A 23,673-nucleotide genomic window follows, 5' to 3' on the forward strand; every position below is an offset into this window, starting at 1 on the left:
TTCTTTCTTAGATGACTCAAATACATGAAAATGACACCCTTTTGAAGATACTTCGGAGGGCAACCCACAAATCAACAAGCCATTCACATGGTGCAAGTCTAACAACTAAATACTGGAGATTTCCCTTCCAGACAAAGCTTACTTACTTCAGACTCCAGCTCTGTAAGGTTTCCAACAATGTCTCTGCATTCAGCCGCCAAGTCATCCAGATGGTCCTGGAGACATTCAAGTTCCTAAAGGGGACACAAAGAATCTTAACACAGAACAAATGGGTTCATCTCATTAATCCCTTGAAAGCCACCCAAATGCACCTTGCGATGTCTCTGGTACATCTTTCGTTTCACCCCAACCAACACCACACTTCTGCTATGGACTTTAAAAGTGGTGTTTAGAGACACTGCAATGCAACATAACCCCTGGGATCAGCAAGTCACCACTCTAGGTTGCTCTAGGTTAGATAAATTGGGACAAACAATGCTTTGCTTTCTCCTGATGCACACATGGGTTTAGTGCCTTCCCTTCACTAATTTAGCTAAATCGAAGCACAAAACGCAATACAGAAACTTTTGAACATTAAAATTTTGTAAAATTCAGAAATGTTTATGGAGAAAAAGCAGAACCAGGACATTTAAAGAGAATGTGTTTTGCTTTCTAACTTATACAACAATTTCAGCATGAGATTATTGGTTTAAATTTTTGAGATACCTGTCCAGTCTCTGTTTTCTCACTGCACCACTTCCCCAGATCTATCATGCACTTGTCCTGGAGAGCTGGATCCAGTTTTACATCCAAGGCACGCTGGTGTAGAATTCGTTGTACTTCTGCCCTGCATTCCCGGGATAGCTGCCAAGAACAAGTGTACAAGTTTGTTCCAGATGAACAACCCCAACTGCTCAGATCTGGGAAGGAAGGTGCTCTTTCCAGCATTAGTAAAAGTAAAGTTCTCTTTATGCTATTCTTGGTCACCTCCCACACAGGCCCAGAGCAGGCCTCCCATGCAGGCCCCTCCCCTCATTTTTTTAACCTTCCGTGCAGCTTAGATGGACAAGTCCCCACATCCAGACAGAAGGTGTTTAATTGAAGGACAAGTCTAAACAAGTTGTCAAAAAGTGAACGAGATACCGTGGCATCACGTGTGTGGAGGGGCTGGCTTGCTGTTTAAGAGAAGATGCCAATAAAATACAGACAAAGAAGCCTAGTGCTAGATTGGTAGGGATAACCTCAAATCTCCAGGCTAGCAGAAGTCAGAAGGATCTGCTAGAGCATGGCAAGGACTCTTTGGGGATTTAAAATTCTTGGTACTCTGAAAACGGTGCCAGGGACAGGCAGCTGTGCATGGCATCCTGCACAGATTTTACTACTGAAACCCAAAAACTAATTAGACATAGCAAGCGGAGACCCACCACAATTCATGTTGGCAGAAAAAGAAGGCAGAAAAAAGGAGCAAGGCACTAATCCATTTTTCTCCCCCACAGGGAGAATGACTTGCGGAGCAACTGAGCAGCTGCCAAGTCTGTTCAACAGTTCTTTCCTGAGCAGGCACATAGCAGCAACCAGCCACCTTCTTCCTTCAGAAGGTGGGAAGGGGAAAAGGTATGTGGGTATCACTTAGGCTGTAGAAGAAGAGGCAGCAGACTGTCCTCTCCTCCCCAGCTTAAGTTTATAAACTGGAATACAAGGCCAGGAAGTCATGCAGTGCACCTTTTGCAAGGCTTCACTATTTCAGGCTGTGGTGGGAGATGATGTTTGAGAACTCACTTCTCCCCAACATGCTAGTTCTGCCTGTGGAGAAAGTTTACACGAGGGAAGCATTCACACATGGACTCCCTTTTTCTTCCCACAGCCCCCGAGTCTGAAATGACTCAACCCAGCAAAAACTGCACTCACATGAATTCCTGATTATGCAGCTCAGCTCATCACCAACCACATTCTAATTACCACCTACAGGATACTGATTATCTGTCTGGTGGTCACAACTTCACCAGCCATTCATGCAACAAGCCACCTATTTTGTTTCTCCACCCTTCATATGAAGAGATTTCCCACTATATTCAGCACTGACCTCAGCTACAAAAAGCAGAGGCAAGACCACATACCTTAGCTACAAAAGTGTTTCCTGAGGCTTCTTCCTAAAGGGTTTTAGGAGAATTCCTGCACGCCTGTTTGAGTCTCCAGAGGCTCAAACATTAAACCCCAATCTCATAGGGTTAAAACAGATGCACAGGGGGTCTCCATTTGTTAGACCTACTTAGTTGTCGCAAAGCATCCAGGTGACCTGTAGAGTGGACTATAGTTGGCTTGCCTCCATGCTTTTCCCCAGTATCACCTGCTCAGTTTCTCTGCTGCCTTAGAGATATTCAAAGCTTACATTTGAAGCCACAGATAAACTAGCACATGCCCCCAAATCACATTCATTTTCCAATAAAGGAAGACTGCTAAAGCAACTGACTGGTGCCTACCCTCCTCCCTTGTTCCTCTGTACGATAGGCATGTCTGTACAGGCAGGAGAAGATGGCCCCAGGAGGAATCATCTCACTCGTCTCATTCCAGCCGCGTGTATGGCAAAGTCGGGATGCATCTCCCTGGCACTTGCGGTAGAGCACAAGATCCAATCTGTCAAAGTAGAAGAATCAGTGAAGCCACCATGAGGTTCTAAAATGCCCTTTCTTCACACACCTAAGATTAACAGCATTTCACTTCAACACAACATTTCACCTCTAGAATGTAGCAAATCAGAAATGAAAACCTTAATAGGTGCAATTTCCATTTAGCCATACAGGTCACTCGCAACTTGCACAGGGGTTATGTTCCAGGGACAGTGCATATACTCAAAAACATGTATAGTCAAATGTCTCCCACATGACTATCCTTACCTTCTGGAGCTGTTGTGCTGAATGGGTCTTATAACACCCCCGCCCCCAGGCAAGGCAAAGAGTTTTCCACAAGATCTCATGGGACTGTCTGAGATTATTCAAGATCCTCCCAGAGCCCAGTAAGCAAGTCTGAGAGCTTAAAAGCTCTTCTTATGCTGGGAAAACAATGTGCAAAAAGAGCGTTTAAGTTCTCAGACGTCCATGCATTTAATTTGTGCAATTTCAACTGGTCAGCCATCAACTGCACAAGTTAAATGCACACAAGTTGCGAGTCACCTGAGTAATAAAACTGAGACATATTTAAAGTCTCGCCAATAAAATATCTGTGTTTTTTTACTGCAACCAATTCCAACTGTGTAACAGTTTTGCAGTCTGAGATTTTAATATGATTAGGAAGATTTTCTGTAAGCCACTTGGGGCTATAAAATTTGATGCAAATGTTAAAGTGCATTGGTACACATAAGAATGTGAACATACATAAGAATTTTGCTCTTAAGAAGCAAAAACAATTTAAACCCTACACTAGAAAGAAATATGTCCTCTTGAGAAACAGGCCCTATGCTCTTATACCAGCCAGCTAACTGTGATCAGCTGGAGAAGCCCTTCTAACTATCCAACAGTTATCATACTTTCATTTGGTTTCTATGCAAACTAAAAAAATTAAAAAGCATAGTGGCACCAGTACTTTAGAACACTGTTCCTACTGTAATCAGAAAGGCCTTAAGTGTGTTTAGAGAATGTCAGTTAGCATTAAGCCATTTGTTCTGTATTTCATGTTTTTATAATTGTATGATGTTTAAACATAATTATAACTTGATGGTGTTGTACATCACCACAATTTTTTCTTAATGAGCTGACAGTTCATAAAACACTATTAATAATACATAAGTACAGGAAACTTTACTTTTGACACAATGCTTACACTGAGACACCCTCTATAGCTAGGCGGAGGCTGAAATTTGGGGTGAGAGGGCATTATCCTGTGGTGCACATTCAATATGAGGCAGCTCTTGAAGGTAATGCCCAGGCCAGAACCTCTACTTTAATTTGTCTCCCCCTCCTATAGCAGGCATTGACAGAAATTTGGGGAATAACGGTTGTGTATAAACATCAAGTTCTCCAAGTTGTGAATGAAAAGAACTCTTTCTGAACCTCTAGCTAGTGACTAGAGAATTAAAGCCACCCATGGCCCCGCAGTACAAGACCTTTTTGACCCAACTGCTGCTGCTAGAAAGTCCTGCAACAGAACTGAGAGTCCCCATGCCCAGCACTCACTTCCAGTCCCGTGAGATGAAGTACTGGAGCTCCAGGAGCCTGTGCTCACAATCTTCCACCATCTTCTCTGTATACAAATGCTCCATAAGGCAAGAGAGAATCCTAAGGAAAGAAAGTCATGTTATATTGATATATGCAATCTTCAGGAGCCTTCATACCAGACATTGCAACAACGAGCCTCTCACTGGTGGGAGGGGAAGGAGGTATTTGTAGAATGGGGGAGCTGAGTAACTGTATGCTTTAAAGCACATGTGCTTCTCCATAGTGGTCTACCTTTGGCCTGTACTTTCCCACAGCTTGCATTTGTAAGGGTGATGAGAAGCTGTTGCATAATAAAAGTCTGCCTGTATGCCCACAAGAAACCCTTTCACCCCAAGTCAACATCTCTCTTTATGTAAGAGACAATCTGAGTCCATCTCTTCCCCCAGGTTTAACAGGCTTCTTTCAGCCCAAGCTAAAACAGCAGTAAACTGTAGCAAAAGCAGGGGATCTCCATCACTTACATGGGGTCTCCAGCACGGATGTGCTTGCAGGCTGTTTGTATCACTGATTCGCAGGCTTCGTTCAATGCTCTGTCAATGCGGTAATCAGCACCAGGGTCTGCCTCCTGGATTAGAGTTTGAAGCTGGAGGAGGAAAGAGAAGAGGGGGGGAAGAGTTGGTTTCCTGGCTTCTGTTGCTGGCAGAACTGCAAAGCTAACCTCAAGAGATTCTGCCCCCTTCCCATCTCATTTCAGTACCAGCTCCTGAAGTGGAGAACATCTTTCAAACATTCCCATGGATGTGAACTGCTCCCTCCCACACAAAAAGGGCTAACCGTTTGCCAAGGAAAAGCAGCCTTTGAACAAATGATTTATCTTCCAAGACCAAGACCAGTTAATGGCAAACAGCTAAGATGTGCCAAATGGAAGAGCATTCTCCCTTGTGTATGACTCAGCCAGAACCAGAGTTTTTATGTTGCTGTCACCTCATCTGCATCCAGAAACTGCAGGCATGACTGAGAAAGCCAAGGTGTCAGGTCATCCCTGCAGCATGGGGCAATCCACACATTTTGCAACTCTGGGGACTTCCCTGTTCTATTTTCAGTATCCAAATGACAGTACACAGAGCTGAATTGTGCAGCCAGCCACATCACCAGGCCTTCTTGCTACTGAAACTGAAGGGGAGGAGAGCCAAGAGAGCAGCAGGAGCAGGAGGATCTAATCTCCCAAACCCAGAACCTCTGTCATGTACATGAGCAACAGGGGCCTTCCTGAGAAAATGGCACAGGGGCCTGATGTAACAAAGGACAGCCTGGGGCTAGGAACATGTGCCTAGTGCTTTTATTTGTGGTGGGTGGGCGGTGAAGAGGCAACTGTTGAGACTGAGTTGAGCATCATGCTCATAAAGGTATACTAGCAGAGAAGTGGTCTTTCAACGATTCAGACTCCACTGAAGCATGACTTGAGCAGCGCAGGTAGACTTATGCAACACAGGTTCTTTTGGTTATTTTGCTAAAGCAGCAGCAGCAGAAAGCAGCAGAACTAAATGGCATCTCACCATAAAGGCCTGAGAAAAAGCCAATGGAGCTTAAGAATTCCTTCAACATGTAACACTCACTCTTGGAAATTAAGCTCTACAAAGTTGGAGGAGCAGAGAATGGGCAGATTTCTGCACTGATTGTTTCCTAGTGGAGCCCGTAGCCTAGGAATTAAGCCAATTTCAAATTTAGGAATCCGTTTACATCACTGATCTTAACCTCAACTGAATCTAGTGAAATGCTGGGGGGGGGGGGGCATGGGGCAAAGCCATTTATTCATGTGGCCATGGAGCCATCACAGAGCACAGAGCCTTTTTGCTTCTTTTTGCTCCCCTTGACAGAACCACAGGGCAGCATTTGCAGATATCGGGGCACTTCCCATTTCTCTGCAAGCAAAGCTCTTTCCAAGAAGCCAAACTGCCAGGTTGCATCACACAACAGTACAACGGTACTTTAGCCTTTCCCCACCAGCACGTGTTGCAATGCCCCCTCAAAGCCTATCAAGTAAAGTGGTGTCAAGTCTAGAGGAGTGTTTAGTAGCATCAAGGCCCCAACTTCACTGTGTAAGTATACACATCAAAGCAGTCATAATGCTGAATTGAGGCTAAGCTGCCTGGGGGAAATAGCCATGTTCTAACAATCTGTTCCTGCCTGGGAAACAATTATCCTGCTCTCATCATTTGAGGTGGAAGATCCCTGGAATCTAGCCTGACAATCACACCAAGCCATCTCCAATATAAAAGAACAAGCAAGCACATGGCCTGCTGGGCTTTCTGATTTTGTCTCAGGCAATCATCAGTGAGCTATGCTGGGATCAGCATTGAGAAAAAGGAAAGGGGGGTTTTTGGGGGGGGTGAGAGTGTCAATGTCATTAATCATGTGCTTGGGCTCCCCCAGCCTCCAAACTATAAGGCTGTCAAGCTTTTCAGTGCATTTGCTATTGGCAGCAGTCAAGATTAGGACACCAATTACATAAAAACAAGGATGTGCTAGGAGGGTGAACATAGCTCCTGCACAATACTACTTCAAAATTGCTACCCAACAGTGAAACCTGAATAAATCATTCAGAGGAAAAATGAGATTTTGAGGAGAAAGATCGGCAGCATTGGCAAGTAAGGCATGGGATGGATTATCAGAAGCCATGAAGTGAAGCAGAGAACAGGGCCAAGTAAAAAAGTCCTATGTCTATACAAAGGTCCCAATGTTTACGGGCCCAGAGGCACCTTTTAAAGTATTGTCATAGGCAACAAAAGTACCCATTCCATCAAAGAAAAGCTAGCAATACTCAGAAACATCCCCACTCAAAAAACCCAACAAGCAAATCACCTATACCCCACCGAATAAGACAATAAGTAGGCCCCCTACACACACCAGCCAGAAACATCATTAAAAAAATTAAAAGTTGGTATCCACAGGTGCTGCATTGGGGAGCCCAGGCTAAACTAGTGGAATCGGCCACTTTGTCCCAATCTCCTTCTGGTTTCTTAGTTTTAAGTACACACTGACTCTGCATCTTCAGTTTTTCATCTACAACAATAAGGGCTAGAATCTTACTATTCAACACACAAGTTTTGCCTCTATGCAGTGACTGGTGCCCATGGAAGGGAAGGAGTGAATCTGTTTTTATGCAATGGGATAGGGACTGAGCAGCCACCGTTCATTCTTGTCTGCCTCAGCAGTATATTTTCAGAAGAATGCAAATATGTTCTGACCATCACATGTTACAAGATAAAGGCTTTTCTTCTTTTACACTTAGATTTGTTTTAGGGAAAGTAATTAATATGAAGCTACTCCAAATTCCTCCCAAATGCATACAACACTTCCAATGCATGCAAAATGAATTGTGCATATATTATGAGAAGCCTAAGAGCTGGAGAGAAATAGTCACTGGTCTCCTAGTTCAATCCAATTTTCTTCTATCACCATGCGTATCCAACTCCTTACACTAAGTTGTTCCAGTTCACGTTTCCCCCTGAAGAACTTAAGAAGTCACATGGGATTAGGTCAAAAGCTTTGCTTGAATTAATATGTTATGCCCATTACATTCCTCTTGGCTACTTTACAAAGAAGGTGGGTTAGCCTGGAATAACATAACAGCTTCTGAGTTTAATAGCCTGAAGCTACCCGAAAAGCCTTTTTACAAGTAGTTGATAGAGCTTTTTAATCAGCTCTAGCCAACTGTTTCATTGGGATTCCCCTAAATGGATGTTGGGGCTTTGAGGGCAAAGCCTCCCTGCAGCTCCCACCTGCATCCCAACTCAGGTCTTACTTCAGCATCAGCCCACAAAAGCTAAAATAGTGGGCAGGACACACAAGCAAATTCTTCTGCTCCCAGTAACGTAGAGTCCATTGCCAGACATTCTGTTCTCCCAGGGAAATGATTCAGGTATTCAAAACAGAAGTATTACTTTGCTGGGTCAGACCAAGGACCATCTAGAAGAGACCTCTCCAACCTGGTGCATTCTAGATATTTTGGACTACAGGTGCCATCTACATGGCCATAATGGCTGAGGCTGGTGTGAATTTTAGCCCAGAGCACCAAAAGCCACAAGGTGGCTGCTGATGTAGTCATGCACTCTGTTTCCAACAGTCACAACCCATAGGCTTCTAAAAGCTGTTGACTATGGCCTGCACATGTTTATTCCTAGCATCTGGTACTCATGAGGTAGGGCTACTTTTAACACCAAAGTTCCCTGTGGCTGTTACGGCCACTGGCCACTGAAAAACTCCTCCATGAAACCTTGAGAAGCATCGCTTTGGATGGGGAACACATATATGGCAGCCAAGTGCTCTGAGAAGCATTTAATTAGGAGACCCAAGCTGAAACTTTGGATTCTCCGAGTGATGCCGGAGATTTAATGTTTTGAACCAGAGCCTGACTTATTGGCTCTGGTTCAAAACATTAAAACCAGCTGGGGCAAAAATGAACAAGATTTCAGATGTGGGGGTTGAGACCGTCATGAAAAGGCTCCCCCTGACAACCTTACCGATTGCTGGCAGCTGACTCCCAAGTTCCCCTTCTCTCCTCGCACAACTTTCATCAGGCAATGCAGGGTGCGGCCCTTCCGATGCAGTCCTGAGCAGTGGTGCTCAATCTCACTGCGGCAACCGAGGATGATCTCTGGGCTCAGTGAAAAATCTTCCATCAACATGCGCCGGTAGTCCAACATTTCTCCCTGGCATTCACTGCTCACTTGCCGACCTAAGGCACACCGTAGTAGATACAGGTTATAAGACATCAGCCCAAGGGACACTGAACATAGTCAAGGTACATGCCACATGTGCAATGCAGCCCCATCAGTGTGACCAGTACCATTCTGCTTTTAAAGATTACATCAAATGCCACACCAAGAAAACAAATTCTATGCAGAAATCCAGAGCTAACTGGGAAGGAAGATAGTGCCAGGCAGCTGGAATCCCTAAAGAGCCACAAGCACTACTGCCATTAGCTCTGCCATTTCAGAGCTATTTTGCAGCCTCTCCTTATCACAGGGTTGTATTCTATTTCTTCACAGGCAATCAGAGAAAACACCAGGTTGCACTGGAGTGTGCATAGCAATCAGGACTGTGCCTCCTCTGTGCACATGTGCACAATATCCTTTACAAGAACACCAGTTTTAATCTATTGGATACACTGTGCTTGAAGCATGTGAGCAGCAATGGAATAAATTGCCAAAGCAGTGAAGGGGAAGGCCAGGGAGAGAAAAGGAGCTGAACAAGACTTCCAGGGATCAATGATAGGTCTTCAGTGATGTGTGTAGCTTGTCATCCTTCCTTTAGTCAGTAGCAAAAGATACAAAGAGAAAATATTCTCATTTCTGAGTACCGTATCTTGATTATATTGATTTTGACTTTCTTCAGCAGAGAAGTCAGAAAAAATTGACACTCAACACAAATATTTTCTATCTCAGGACTAGCAGGGTGCTGGTGGTGGCACCTACTGCCTTTTAAGCCTGCCCTGCATATATAAAAGAATGCTGCCACACATTTCTAGACTACTTCATAAATGGATAATAACCGTTCTGATTTAGAGAAAGATGCCTTAGGAGTAGGTTTAACAAACCACAGCAGGTAGAAAAAACAGGTCCTTCTGGACCACTAGTTGCCTATCCATCTATTCACTGGTGAGCAACCATCTGTCTGAGGGCCATTTTATGCAGCCCCCAATTTCTCCTGAAGCTGTCCTACTCTTTCATTTGATCAGAGTTGTTGCCTTCCTTCTGGTTCATTTCCTCCTTCCTTTCCCTGGCTCTTAAAAAGGTGTTTCCTTTTCTTTTTATGTAGTTTCAATACAAATGAAAGGTGCAGGATTCTATTTGATAAACTGATATTGTGTGTGTGTGTGCGTGCGCGCGCGCGCGCACACACACACAGCTTTTTTCCTGGTTGCATGGTTTAAGGGGGAAAGCTGTATAAATGAGTATCTCCATCAAACTCAGTGGGGCTTTTTTCTGAAAAGACCTGATAGGATTCTAATCTGCAGTAGCTATGACAAAATTGAAGCAAGGGCAGTCTTTACTCTGGATTAGCAGTCCAGAACATGTTGTCTTTGCCTCTGCTGATCATCCACTCCACCTGCATGCGGCTTCCAACATATTATTTATGAGGAAATGCAGGACTTGATGATTTTTTTAAAAAAGGTTGCCCACCCCTGTGTTTAATAATGCTTTTAGAGCTCTGCAGGTGGAGGGAAAGAACACCATAACCTGAAAACAGAGACTATCAAGATCACACACTGCCAAATGCAACATGCTGAGTTTGCAGAAAGTGAACCACAGCTAGAGAAAAACACCCAGCTTTACTGGATATTCCCCCAAGGCCACCTGACCGATTTGAATGGAATCTCAATGCCAAACCATCAAGCCAGGGGGGAACTCAAGGGGAGTCCCACACTTCTCCTCAGCTATGTCAAGCAGAAAGATACTAACATTTACTTTTCCTTGGAAAGAATAAAGACTACAAACATTAACGTTAACTTCTTTAGTGAATTGCTCAAAAGCTCCCTGGTGTAAAGTCTTGAGTTTGGTCCGTCACAGCAGAGAAGTAACTTAGCAAGTAGGTTGTCCACAATATTACCCATTCAGAGAATGCCCAAAGGCATGAGATGGCTTCTCCCTTGGCTAAGGGCTATTCAGCGCAGAACAGTTTGAAGACATGGCCATGTGCTTTGGAAAAGGAGCCTGTTCTGCCATTCTCACATTCAGATCTGCCTGACCTTCTAGAGGACAACAGTGGAATGCACTAAGCTACGCTTGACACTACAGACAGAAACAGTTTTCAAAGCACGTCAGCAAACCCAGAGCCCTCAGAGTTTTCCATACAGCCACATTCCATTTCACTCCCTTCCTCAAATTGCTGCCTCCCCAAGTTCATGCCCCCACAAGCCAACACAATGTCTTCTCCATGTAAATCACATTCCCTCTGCCCCTTATTACCAACACAATTGCTTGGCAAGCTGGGAAGAGCATGATTGTGATGAAGATGATGGCACATGGAAGGAGTGTAAACTCTCCCTGTGTTTGTCTTTCCCATGGAGTGTGTCTATGTTTTTGTGAATGGCCCCAACCATCATTGGCTCCAGCCACACCTACTGGAATGGAGCACCTGCCACTACACTTGGCCCTGAACAATAAAAAGAATATCCACCTCTGCACCAAAGGGAGTCAGTCTGTTACAGCCTAAATAATGTATATGTTGGCTCAGGTGTAAATCAATTAGATTCAAATGTAACTTTGGTGTTATATAATAGCTATAGCTTTTATAGTTTAGACGTCTGTCCTTCTGAAAATGCTAACAAGTTACATTTAATAGACTGGTGTCACTAAGAACCCTGGGGAGCCAGCTGTTGTGCAGATAATAGTGAACTAGCTGGATCAATGGTCTGGTATTATGGACACGTGTTTTTTTGTCAGTGAATTCTGCAGCATGTTCTTGGCACCATAAAGATGCTTTAGTGGTGGATTTATTCTGCTTTATTAGTTGTTCTGCAATGCCACATTATTGCTGTCTGGAGGAGCTATAGCACAACAATCCCAGTACAAAAACAAACCCCACCAACAAGATTTTTGGTATGAAAAGTTCTGGGATTCAGCAAAAGTTCCAGGACATGCACTGACTGGAAAGTAAGCATTTGAATACCCCAAAACTTTTGCAGGTGCCAAAAGTATTGAAGCGGAATCGTTTAAGACTGGCCTGATAGTGTAAGGGCTAAGCATGCCCTCAGTGGCTACTGTTGTTTTCTTCTAACCTAGAAGAAATGCATGCTAGGAACACATCAAAGAAAGCTGACTTGCTCTGTTGCTCTCCAGAGAGATGGGATTAATCATGTAAGTGTAGCATTCTGATTAGAATCTGGGTAAGGCCTAGTAGTTCTGATGGCTATGGTAAATCTGTGCTTGGGCTGTGCCACTTCAGACTGCAGATGGGGTTCACATGATGAATGATCCTCCATATGAAACGTTCTCTGCAGAAAGGAAAACTGACACGTCTGAAAGAAGAATTCTAACCGTGGCACACTCATTTTCTAGGTATAGGAATTTATTTTCACAGGGGAGCATGCCATCAAGTGAGCCCCCACCTACAACAGCAGTCACAGCTGTCATCGCTCTCCATGAAAACTAAGCCCATGCTGTATTATGAAACGGCAAGATAGAGAATACAACAGAACAGCTAGAATTTCTTTCTCCTGGGCAACTGTGAATGGTCTGCTGACATAAGACAGGCTAACCCCTTAACATGCTTCACTTAACTGTCTGACCTAGAACCCGCCTCATGCAAAGAAGCAAAGGTGGCAAGCTGAAACATCAAGTGTCAAGGCTCAGGGGGAGGACAGTTGCAGTATGGAGAGGGAAGCAAGGACAGACAGAGAAGGTGTTGCACAAGGGATGCAGAACTATGGAGTAATGGATAAGTACCTCATTTCTGAGTACCGTATCTTGATTATATTGATTTTGACTTTCTTCAGCAGAGAAGTCAGAAAAAATTGACACTCAACACAAATATTTTCTATCTCAGGACTAGCAGGGTGCTGGTGGTGGCACCTACTGCCTTTTAAGCCTGCCCTGCATATATAAAAGAATGCTGCCACACATTTCTAGACTACTTCATAAATGGATAATAACCGTTCTGATTTAGAGAAAGATGCCTTAGGAGTAGGTTTAACAAACCACAGCAGGTAGAAAAAACAGGTCCTTCTGGACCACTAGTTGCCTATCCATCTATTCACTGGTGAGCAACCATCTGTCTGAGGGCCATTTTATGCAGCCCCCAATTTCTCCTGAAGCTGTCCTACTCTTTCATTTGATCAGAGTTGTTGCCTTCCTTCTGGTTCATTTCCTCCTTCCTTTCCCTGGCTCTTAAAAAGGTGTTTCCTTTTCTTTTTATGTAGTTTCAATACAAATGAAAGGTGCAGGATTCTATTTGATAAACTGATATTGTGTGTGTGTGTGCGTGCGCGCGCGCGCGCACACACACACAGCTTTTTTCCTGGTTGCATGGTTTAAGGGGGAAAGCTGTATAAATGAGTATCTCCATCAAACTCAGTGGGGCTTTTTTCTGAAAAGACCTGATAGGATTCTAATCTGCAGTAGCTATGACAAAATTGAAGCAAGGGCAGTCTTTACTCTGGATTAGCAGTCCAGAACATGTTGTCTTTGCCTCTGCTGATCATCCACTCCACCTGCATGCGGCTTCCAACATATTATTTATGAGGAAATGCAGGACTTGATGATTTTTTTAAAAAAGGTTGCCCACCCCTGTGTTTAATAATGCTTTTAGAGCTCTGCAGGTGGAGGGAAAGAACACCATAACCTGAAAACAGAGACTATCAAGATCACACACTGCCAAATGCAACATGCTGAGTTTGCAGAAAGTGAACCACAGCTAGAGAAAAACACCCAGCTTTACTGGATATTCCCCCAAGGCCACCTGACCGATTTGAATGGAATCTCAATGCCAAACCATCAAGCCAGGGGGGAACTCAAGGGGAGTCCCACACTTCTCCTCAGCTATGTCAAGCAGAAAGATACTAACATTTACTTTTCCTTGGAAAGAATAAAGACTACAAACATTAACGTTAACTTCTTTAGTGAATTGCTCAAAAGCTCCCTGGTGTAAAGTCTTGAGTTTGGTCCGTCACAGCAGAGAAGTAACTTAGCAAGTAGGTTGTCCACAATATTACCCATTCAGAGAATGCCCAAAGGCATGAGATGGCTTCTCCCTTGGCTAAGGGCTATTCAGCGCAGAACAGTTTGAAGACATGGCCATGTGCTTTGGAAAAGGAGCCTGTTCTGCCATTCTCACATTCAGATCTGCCTGACCTTCTAGAGGACAACAGTGGAATGCACTAAGCTACGCTTGACACTACAGACAGAAACAGTTTTCAAAGCACGTCAGCAAACCCAGAGCCCTCAGAGTTTTCCATACAGCCACATTCCATTTCACTCCCTTCCTCAAATTGCTGCCTCCCCAAGTTCATGCCCCCACAAGCCAACACAATGTCTTCTCCATGTAAATCACATTCCCTCTGCCCCTTATTACCAACACAATTGCTTGGCAAGCTGGGAAGAGCATGATTGTGATGAAGATGATGGCACATGGAAGGAGTGTAAACTCTCCCTGTGTTTGTCTTTCCCATGGAGTGTGTCTATGTTTTTGTGAATGGCCCCAACCATCATTGGCTCCAGCCACACCTACTGGAATGGAGCACCTGCCACTACACTTGGCCCTGAACAATAAAAAGAATATCCACCTCTGCACCAAAGGGAGTCAGTCTGTTACAGCCTAAATAATGTATATGTTGGCTCAGGTGTAAATCAATTAGATTCAAATGTAACTTTGGTGTTATATAATAGCTATAGCTTTTATAGTTTAGACGTCTGTCCTTCTGAAAATGCTAACAAGTTACATTTAATAGACTGGTGTCACTAAGAACCCTGGGGAGCCAGCTGTTGTGCAGATAATAGTGAACTAGCTGGATCAATGGTCTGGTATTATGGACACGTGTTTTTTTGTCAGTGAATTCTGCAGCATGTTCTTGGCACCATAAAGATGCTTTAGTGGTGGATTTATTCTGCTTTATTAGTTGTTCTGCAATGCCACATTATTGCTGTCTGGAGGAGCTATAGCACAACAATCCCAGTACAAAAACAAACCCCACCAACAAGATTTTTGGTATGAAAAGTTCTGGGATTCAGCAAAAGTTCCAGGACATGCACTGACTGGAAAGTAAGCATTTGAATACCCCAAAACTTTTGCAGGTGCCAAAAGTATTGAAGCGGAATCGTTTAAGACTGGCCTGATAGTGTAAGGGCTAAGCATGCCCTCAGTGGCTACTGTTGTTTTCTTCTAACCTAGAAGAAATGCATGCTAGGAACACATCAAAGAAAGCTGACTTGCTCTGTTGCTCTCCAGAGAGATGGGATTAATCATGTAAGTGTAGCATTCTGATTAGAATCTGGGTAAGGCCTAGTAGTTCTGATGGCTATGGTAAATCTGTGCTTGGGCTGTGCCACTTCAGACTGCAGATGGGGTTCACATGATGAATGATCCTCCATATGAAACGTTCTCTGCAGAAAGGAAAACTGACACGTCTGAAAGAAGAATTCTAACCGTGGCACACTCATTTTCTAGGTATAGGAATTTATTTTCACAGGGGAGCATGCCATCAAGTGAGCCCCCACCTACAACAGCAGTCACAGCTGTCATCGCTCTCCATGAAAACTAAGCCCATGCTGTATTATGAAACGGCAAGATAGAGAATACAACAGAACAGCTAGAATTTCTTTCTCCTGGGCAACTGTGAATGGTCTGCTGACATAAGACAGGCTAACCCCTTAACATGCTTCACTTAACTGTCTGACCTAGAACCCGCCTCATGCAAAGAAGCAAAGGTGGCAAGCTGAAACATCAAGTGTCAAGGCTCAGGGGGAGGACAGTTGCAGTATGGAGAGGGAAGCAAGGACAGACAGAGAAGGTGTTGCACAAGGGATGCAGAACTATGGAGTAATGGATAAGTAGCAGAATCCTAATGCCCAAAGACATTCTCCAAAAACATTCTTTTGCCATGTCCATTTTCTTTCAATAAAGCCCTGAAAATCTCACATTACACAACTTTTCATTTCACAAATTATTTATCAGATATAAGCAATTGGAGGAATAAGGAAAAAATATATCTTACCTCTATGCACAGCAGATTCTAAACACATTAGCAGGTAGGATAGTCGGGCCTCTCGGGAACGAGGAAGGTTCTCTACATTACAGTGGTACTTCTTTAAATCACTTTTGCAGGACTTTGCCAATGAGTAACTGACTTTGTAATCTTGTGCAATCAGCTTTTGCCTCGTTGTCAATGCATCCCGACACTGAGGAAAACAATCAGATATCTTGTGCTACTGATCAAGGGAACATCAAGGCAGCATTCTTTTGTCACCCAGAGGTAATTTGGCTCACACTGGACAAAAGGAGTAGAACAGAAAATCCGCTGGCCTTGAATTTTCAGAACAAGCCACTGCTAGAAATAGAATACATTGCTGCTAGTTTCAAATGCATCACTATTTCTAGAAAATCCAAGGCAACCTACAGCAGGAGGAAGGGAAATAATCGTGGGGAGCAAAAGTGCAGAGTTCTTAAAGCATTTCAACCACAAGCATAGCTTGTCATTTCAATTTGCTATTTATTGCTCATATACTGCTCAAAGCGTTGAGGAAGCAATGGGGCATTACACCTGGAATAATGATCAATAAAATGCTTTGTTTGCACTTTACTCAAAACGCTGTCTCTCAGGAATGTAACAACATATCTCAAAGAAAAACGCACATGCCTTTAGAGAAGGTAACAAAGAAGCTCTCCCTCCTCAGAGATGCTAATTCTTATTGATGCAATTTAACTGCTACCACACAAGGCAACTCTGTAACTGAGAGATGGGAAGTTCATCAACAGGTCACAGACAGAGTTACAGCTGCCTTTAAAAACATAGCTCTGAGCCTATACACAGGATTCCATGCGCTCTTCCACCCACCACACCCTGATGGGGCAGGAGCAGACCAACCCTCAGATAACACGCCATATTGTGTTTTAATTTGTTTCTTATACATTGCATGCTGTAAATAAATGAGGCTACCAAGAAGCAGGAGCTTTGGGGTCAAGAAGGATAGTGGAATGGCCAGGTGAAAGAGGCACATACCTTTTCACTCATAGAGTCTTCAAACTTGTGGTTAAAGAGACACTTGTACACCCTGCCTTCCCCAGCCTGAGTCTGTGAAACAAAGCAACAATATTGGTCATGAACGTCATATGGAAACGTATTAGGAGGATCCTGGTATCCATAATTCTAAAAAACTTAACACATTCATAGCCTCCTTTTTCTTCAAGGGCCTCAAAGCAAAGGTACATGCAATTATCCCCCATGTTACCCTAACAAAACCATGAAATAGGTTAGGCAAAATTATTTGTTTAAGGCTACTCAATGAGAGTGATAGCTAAGTGGCTATTAAAACCCAGGTTTTGTATCCCACCAAGTTTTATTCAGAGCAGACCAGCTGAAAGTAATGGACCCATTACTTTCCATGGGTCTTCTCCACATATGCACGTCTCTTCAGCCCAACTTCAGCATTCCATTCTCTACATCACACTGGCTACATTTTATCATAGGCCAACATTTTGTGATTTACAAGTCCTCTGTCATTTATCTATGTTGTGCATGCTCATGACTAACACTTCCATGTATATTTCTGAAATGAGTTCAATATATTGCCCATATTATCTGTAGTGCACCTTTGAGAGATCTGTTCTTGTATTCTTTAATTTGTTACATGTAGGAGCATTTACTGAATGACAAGGCGAGAGGGGAAAGGGTGGGGAGATGGATGCTAGTCCAACAGGAAGGACGATGTCAAGCAACAACTTACGTTCTCACAGAAGCGTTCCCGGTCATCCCGGCAGGCAAAATATAAGTGCCGATCCAAGTGGAAATCATCAGAGGAGAGCTCAGCTACACGGAGAATAGCCTTTTTGCACAAGTCTGAGACCTTTATTCGTGGCTCAATCTCTTCTGCCTCCTTTACCAGTCCTTTCTCCAGGCAGGCCACCACCTCTCCTTGAGAATGGACATCCTGAAAGAAGAGAAAGAAGCTAAGCAGCAGCAAGACACACTTCCATCTAGCTCTTTTCTGCATGTTGCATTAGGAGCCTACAGAAGCATGTCTTACATTGAAAGAACATGGTTCAGTTCAGTACATCTGTAGTCCTGAATCTCTGTCCTCCACCCATCCCAAGAAAGTCTGCAGCTGAAAACACCACTGTATCTCAATGAAATACCTGAGCCTGAAAGAGCATGCAGTTGACCTAAATTTGAAGGCACCCTCAATGTACCAAAGGCTAAAAGCACTTTCCCAGGGTGTGCCCCTTCCAGAGGACAGCCCACATTCACTCGCACAAGAAACATTCCTTCTGCCTAGCACTGGTATAAAATCACAGGGAGATAGGATAGTAATTTAAAATGCTGACCATAGAACGTGGTCACACTTCAACTGGCTTCTTCGGAGCAGCATTGATTCTAATGAGACAATATCCTCTTCCCTCCCACCTCCAATTTAATGGACATGGAATCACTTTGTAGCAGAATTACCTTTTCTCCAAGACGAATGCTGCCACACTTCAGGATGTTAATATCACTTCTGCAGTCATCCATGAAGCCACAGATCAGGCGGTAATCACTGAAAATTATGGCTGTCATTTTGGTGATGTACTGGTGACACTGGTATTCAGTGATGTTTCCTCTGTGATCTACCAAGCAGGACACCAAGTAACCTTTCCCAACAGGCTCATCAGCACACTCTTTGATCTGTCCAGAAAGACCCATGATAAAAAGAAGCCTGTATTTCATCTGGCATTTGCAGATCATTTTATTTACTGCCTACTCAGGGTGTTTCTCAATATAGAGAGATTATATAAAAACAATGACACCAATTTTCAGAAAAGGGGATGGAAAAGGAGAACCTCACACCTCACCCTCAAAGCAAAAATGAACATAAATTTTGCAAGCTCCACACTAAAAGTACCATGAAAGCAAGCTGTAATCACTCAATAACTTAAGATGTCATTGTTAGACTCTACATACAAAATATGGTGCTCAAGGGCAGTCAGGAGTCAGTCTCAAATGTAGCCAGGGCCTGTGTCATTCAGTCACTTGAAAGCGGTTTTGAATTTAATCTTCTGGTAGCCACTGTAACCACATGGCTGTAGTAGCTTAATCCAATAATAAAAGTCGATCTTCCACATTCAGAAATAGCTGCAAGTGACATAGCAGCATTCCTGCAATCTCACATGTATGAGGGGTAATTACGCAAGGCTTTTTAAATCAGAGAATGAAGTGCAGTCTGCAGTATTCTCCTTTGAAATATCAGCATGATAAAGACAACTAGATGTGAAATGAAGAAAAGCTGCTCAGGGCTGGTATTGAAAACCAATATTCTGAGCATGGTCTTAAATAGAGCAGGGACTGAGGTACTGTGTACTTTTTCAGAGGATCAACCTTTAAGTCAAGTTTACACAATCCATCAAATTTATTACATTTATGTCCTTTCTTTCCTCCAGGAAGCTTAAGACAGTTCCCTCTTTTGATCTTCACAGCAACTTTATGAGGTAGCTCAGAACTAGACCATGTGACTGGCCAAGGTAATTCAGTAAGCTTCTGGCTGAATGACAATCTGGGTTGGGATTTCCCCATCCTACTGTGACAATCTACTGACAGTTCCCACCCATCCCAAAATTTTGGAGAAAATCCTTAAAAGCACTGAGTTCCTTTCATTGCAAATGTGAGTAGAAAAAGCCACACACGACAAGAAGAACTTTGGGTAATATTCATTTGTTGCTGGCTCAGCTCAATGTTACTCTTATGCTGCTGGAACTAGTTAAACAGGTTGAATATTGTTAACATTAATTTGAGCGGATGAGATTATGTTTGAGTTTCTTTGGAGAAATAGGCAACATAGGATTTTTTTTTTAAAGCAAATAAATTTCAAGACCATCCCCACTGGTCACCTGTTTACAGAATGCAACTAGGTCTGAAAAAAGCTAGGTCACTATGCTTGGAATCTGAGCACTGAGACATTGCTCCCCCCCCCCTCTCTCTTTTTATAATACTTTATGTACACTTATGCGTCATACAAATAAACATTAAATAAAACAAACATGTAATACCAAACCAGAAACATACAAAGCAAAAAAACCCACATAAATACAGTGATGATAACAAAAACTACAGACAAGAATATAGACACTATATTATCCTAAGAAAAAGAAAATATTCACTTCAAGAAAGAAGCTAAAAAGAAATAGGGTTAGGAAAAAAGATGACTTCCAGCTAACTCCATGTGGTTCATTCTTTTCATATCACTGGTTATGTGTAATGATTAAATTTTGGAGAAACATTTTTATTACCTATGAGATTTTTATTCTAAGCTAAGCCAAGTATAATTCTGGGAATCAGTTCTCTTCATATAATTTATAAAGACTTCCCACTCTCTCCTTATTCTCTTATTTGAATAGTTTCTTATTAGACCTGTAAGTTTAGCCAGTTCGAGGTATTCTGATAATTTCAAAATCCATTCTTCTTTCGTTGGTATTATAGTACTTTTCCAATGTTTAGCAATTACTATTCTGGCTCAGTAACTGCATACAAATATATTCCTTTATTATCTTTTGTGATGTCTGTTGTTATTAGGCTCAAGAAAAACATTCCTGGTTTCTTTGGGAAAGTAAATCTTAGCATTTTCTTTAGTTCATCGTAAATACTGTGCCAATTTTTATTTTATTTTAGGGCACATCCACCACATATGGAGAAAGTTCCCTTCTTTGTGATTGCACATCCAACACTTTCCACTAGTATTTTTATATATGTTAGTCAATTTCAAGGGTGTGAGATACCATCTGTACATCATTTTTTTAAAAAAATATTTTCTTGTGTAACATGCTGTAAACTTTATGTTCTTTTCCATAAATTTTCCCATTTTTCTAATTCAACTGAAAAACGAAATCTTGGGCCCACTTAACCATAACCTCTTTAACTTCTTCATCCTTTAAGTGCCAATTTAATAATAATAATTTATATATTCTGGACAGATGTTTTTCATCATTTCTGATCAATTCTTTATCTAATCTGATATTTTATTATCATATCCATTGGATTTTTTTAATCTTTTTCGAAAATTGCATTCAGTTGGTGGTACTGTCTCACCAGAGTAGTGCATGCTCTAGTTATCTCCCGCTTGGACTACTGCAATGCGCTCTACGTGGGGCTACCTTTGAAGGTGACCCAGAAACTACAACTAATCCAGAATGCGGTACCTAGACTGGTGACTGGGGGCGGCCACCAAGACCACATAACACCGGTCTTGAAAGACCTACATTGGCTCCCAGCACGTTTCCGAGCACAAATCAAAGTGTTGGTGTTGACCTTTAAAGCCCTAAATGGCCTCGGCCCAGTATACCTGAAGGAGCGTCTCCACCCCCATCGTTCTGCCCGGCCACTGAGGTCCAGCACCGAGGGCCTTCTGGCGGTTCCCTCACTGCAAGAAGCAAAGCTACAGGGAACCAGGCAGAGGGCCTTCTCGGTAGTGGCGCCCACCCTGTGGAACCCCCTCCCATCAGATGTCAAAAAGATAATTTAGAAGACATCTGAAGGCAGCCCTGTTTAGGGAAGTTTTTAATGTGTGACATTTTAATGTATTTTTAATCTTTGTTGGAAGCCGCCCAGAGCAGCTGGGGAAATCCAGCCAGATGGGCAGGGTACAAATTTATTTATTTAGCCAAGAATCTGTGCCATTCTTTAAAGCAGTTGAGGCCATTGAGGATCGGAATGGATTGAAAAAGGAACAGCATTCTTGGTAAGATGACCATTTTGATTGAAGATATTCTTCCCCACAGTAAGTTTTAATTTCCTCCAGATCTCTAAATCTTTTTTAATTTCTTTCCATACCTTTACATAATTATCTTTATATAAATTAGTATTTTTCATAGTAATCCAAATTCCTAAATATTTTGCTCTATTTGTTACTTTAAATCCTGTCTCTGCTTCTAAATCTGCTCTTTCTCGTATATCTAGATTTTTCACCATGAGTTTTGTTTTCTTATTACAGTGGTACTTTGGTTTACAACCATAATCCATTCTGGTGGTCTGTTTGTAAACCCAAACAGGTTGTAACCCAAGGCGCGCTTTTGCCAATGGGGCCTCCAAAAAAAATTTGTTCATAATCCAAAAAATATGGGTTGTAATCCAAAAAAAGCTTGCAAACTGGGACATACACTTCCAGGTTGGATGTGTTTGTAATCCAAAACGTATGCAAACCAAGACATATGCAAACCAAGGTACCACTGCATTAATTTTGAATCCTAATAGTTGTTCATTTTTTCCAATGTTGCTCAAATAATCACTAGTGGGTTTTCCATTGTGATTATTAGGTTGTCTGCAAAACCCTAACCTTATAAGTTCTTTGCCTAAGTTTAATTCCTTCTATCCTAGAATCTTCTCTTATTGCTTTTAAATATACTTCTAGGACTGTGATATATAGGAGGGGTGATAAAGGGCAGCCCTGTCCTGTTCCCTTAGAGATACTAAAGGCTTCTGATGTTTCGCCATTTATAATCAATCTTGCTTTTTGGAAATTATAAATTGCTTTTATATCGCTACTTATTTTCTCACCTAGGCTCATCATTTCCAGAGGTGGTTTTTTCATAAAATCCCACGACACGTTGTTGAAGGCCTTCTCGGCATCAACTAAGATCAGGGCTGCCATTTTATCTGGTCTCATTTCTAGGTATCCTATTGTATCTACTATCAATCTTATGTTGCTGTATATTTGTCTTCCCAGTAAAAAATCTGATTGATCTTTATTAATTATTATTACCAAGATCTTTTTGAATCTAGCAAGAATTTTGGTAAACAATTTATAATCTGAATTTAAAAGTGAAATTGGTCTGTAATTCTTTATTTCATCTAAATTGGATCCATTTTCCGGTATTAATGTAATTAAGGCCTTTTGCCACAATTCTGGTACTTGCCCTCCTTCTAGAATTTTGTTCATTATTTTTTCGAAGACTGGTAATGTTATTTCTTCCAGTTTCTTATACTACATTATGGAAATTCCATCAGGACCGGGAGCTTTTCTGATTTTGGAGGTCGCAATTCCTTCTTTTATTTCGCTAATATCAATAGGGGCATTTAAGTATTTCCATTCTTCCTCAGTTATTTTTGGCAATCTGTTGTTTATGAGAAATTTTTCTATTTTAGTTTCCTCAATGTTTTCTGCTTTGTATAAATTTTTATAGTAATTTACAAAACTTTTTTTATTTTTTTCAGGGTCATTTGTAATTTCTCCTTTATCTATTATACTGCTTATTGTTTTGTCTTTTTGTTTCTTTTTAAGTAACCATGCTAGCATTTTGCCTGGTTTATTTGCTGATTCTGAAGTTTTATGTTTGAGCCATTTAATTTTATTTACCACTTCATTATTTAATAGCAACAGAACTCATGTGTATTTGGTCCTATCCAAGGTGCATAAGTTCAAGGGGAAAGATTTTGGGAAAGAGAAAGGGCTGCTTCTGTACTTTACAACCATGGAGACATCTCTCTCAAGATAGCTAAAAAGGGGGCAGCAAAGCCAATATGGAGCATAGCCACTTTTTAGTGCTTGCCTAATATTTAAGAAAGGGACGCGGGTGGCGCTGTGGGTAAAACCTCAGCGCCTAGGACTTGCCGATCGCATGGTCGGCGGTTCGAATCCCCGCGGCAGGGTGAGCTCCCGTCGTTCGGTCCCAGCTCCTGCCCACCTAGCAGTTCGAAAACACCCTTAAGTGCAAGTAGATAAATAGGTAAAGGTAAAGGTACCCCTGCCCTTACGGGCCAGTCTTGCCAGACTCTAGGGTTGTGCGCTCATCTCACTCTATAGGCCGGGAGCCAGCGCTGTCCACAGACACTTCCGGGTCACGTGGCCAGCGTGACAAGCTGCAT

The 23,673-nt window shown here is 42.4% G+C and overlaps 1 protein-coding gene across 2 annotated transcripts in view; it reads right to left on the reverse strand.

The window, feature by feature from the left end:
• Positions 1–23,673, reverse strand: part of GLG1 (golgi glycoprotein 1) — a 68,535-nt gene that overhangs the window by 17,652 nt on the left and 27,210 nt on the right. For both annotated transcript variants that reach the window (XM_028739330.2, XM_077931809.1), the window contains exons 4-13: positions 18,292–18,507; positions 17,573–17,776; positions 16,849–16,920; positions 15,844–16,027; positions 8,654–8,868; positions 4,652–4,773; positions 4,149–4,250; positions 2,460–2,613; positions 706–843; positions 147–233 (exon numbers count right to left, since the gene is read on the reverse strand). In XM_028739330.2, the coding sequence (XP_028595163.2) occupies positions 147–233; positions 706–843; positions 2,460–2,613; positions 4,149–4,250; positions 4,652–4,773; positions 8,654–8,868; positions 15,844–16,027; positions 16,849–16,920; positions 17,573–17,776; positions 18,292–18,507 (1,494 nt within the window). The remainder of the gene's footprint in view (positions 1–146; positions 234–705; positions 844–2,459; positions 2,614–4,148; positions 4,251–4,651; positions 4,774–8,653; positions 8,869–15,843; positions 16,028–16,848; positions 16,921–17,572; positions 17,777–18,291; positions 18,508–23,673) is intronic.

Source organism: Podarcis muralis, chromosome 7, assembly GCF_964188315.1.
Source record: "Podarcis muralis chromosome 7, rPodMur119.hap1.1, whole genome shotgun sequence".
Taxonomy (NCBI): Eukaryota; Metazoa; Chordata; class Lepidosauria; order Squamata; family Lacertidae; genus Podarcis; species Podarcis muralis.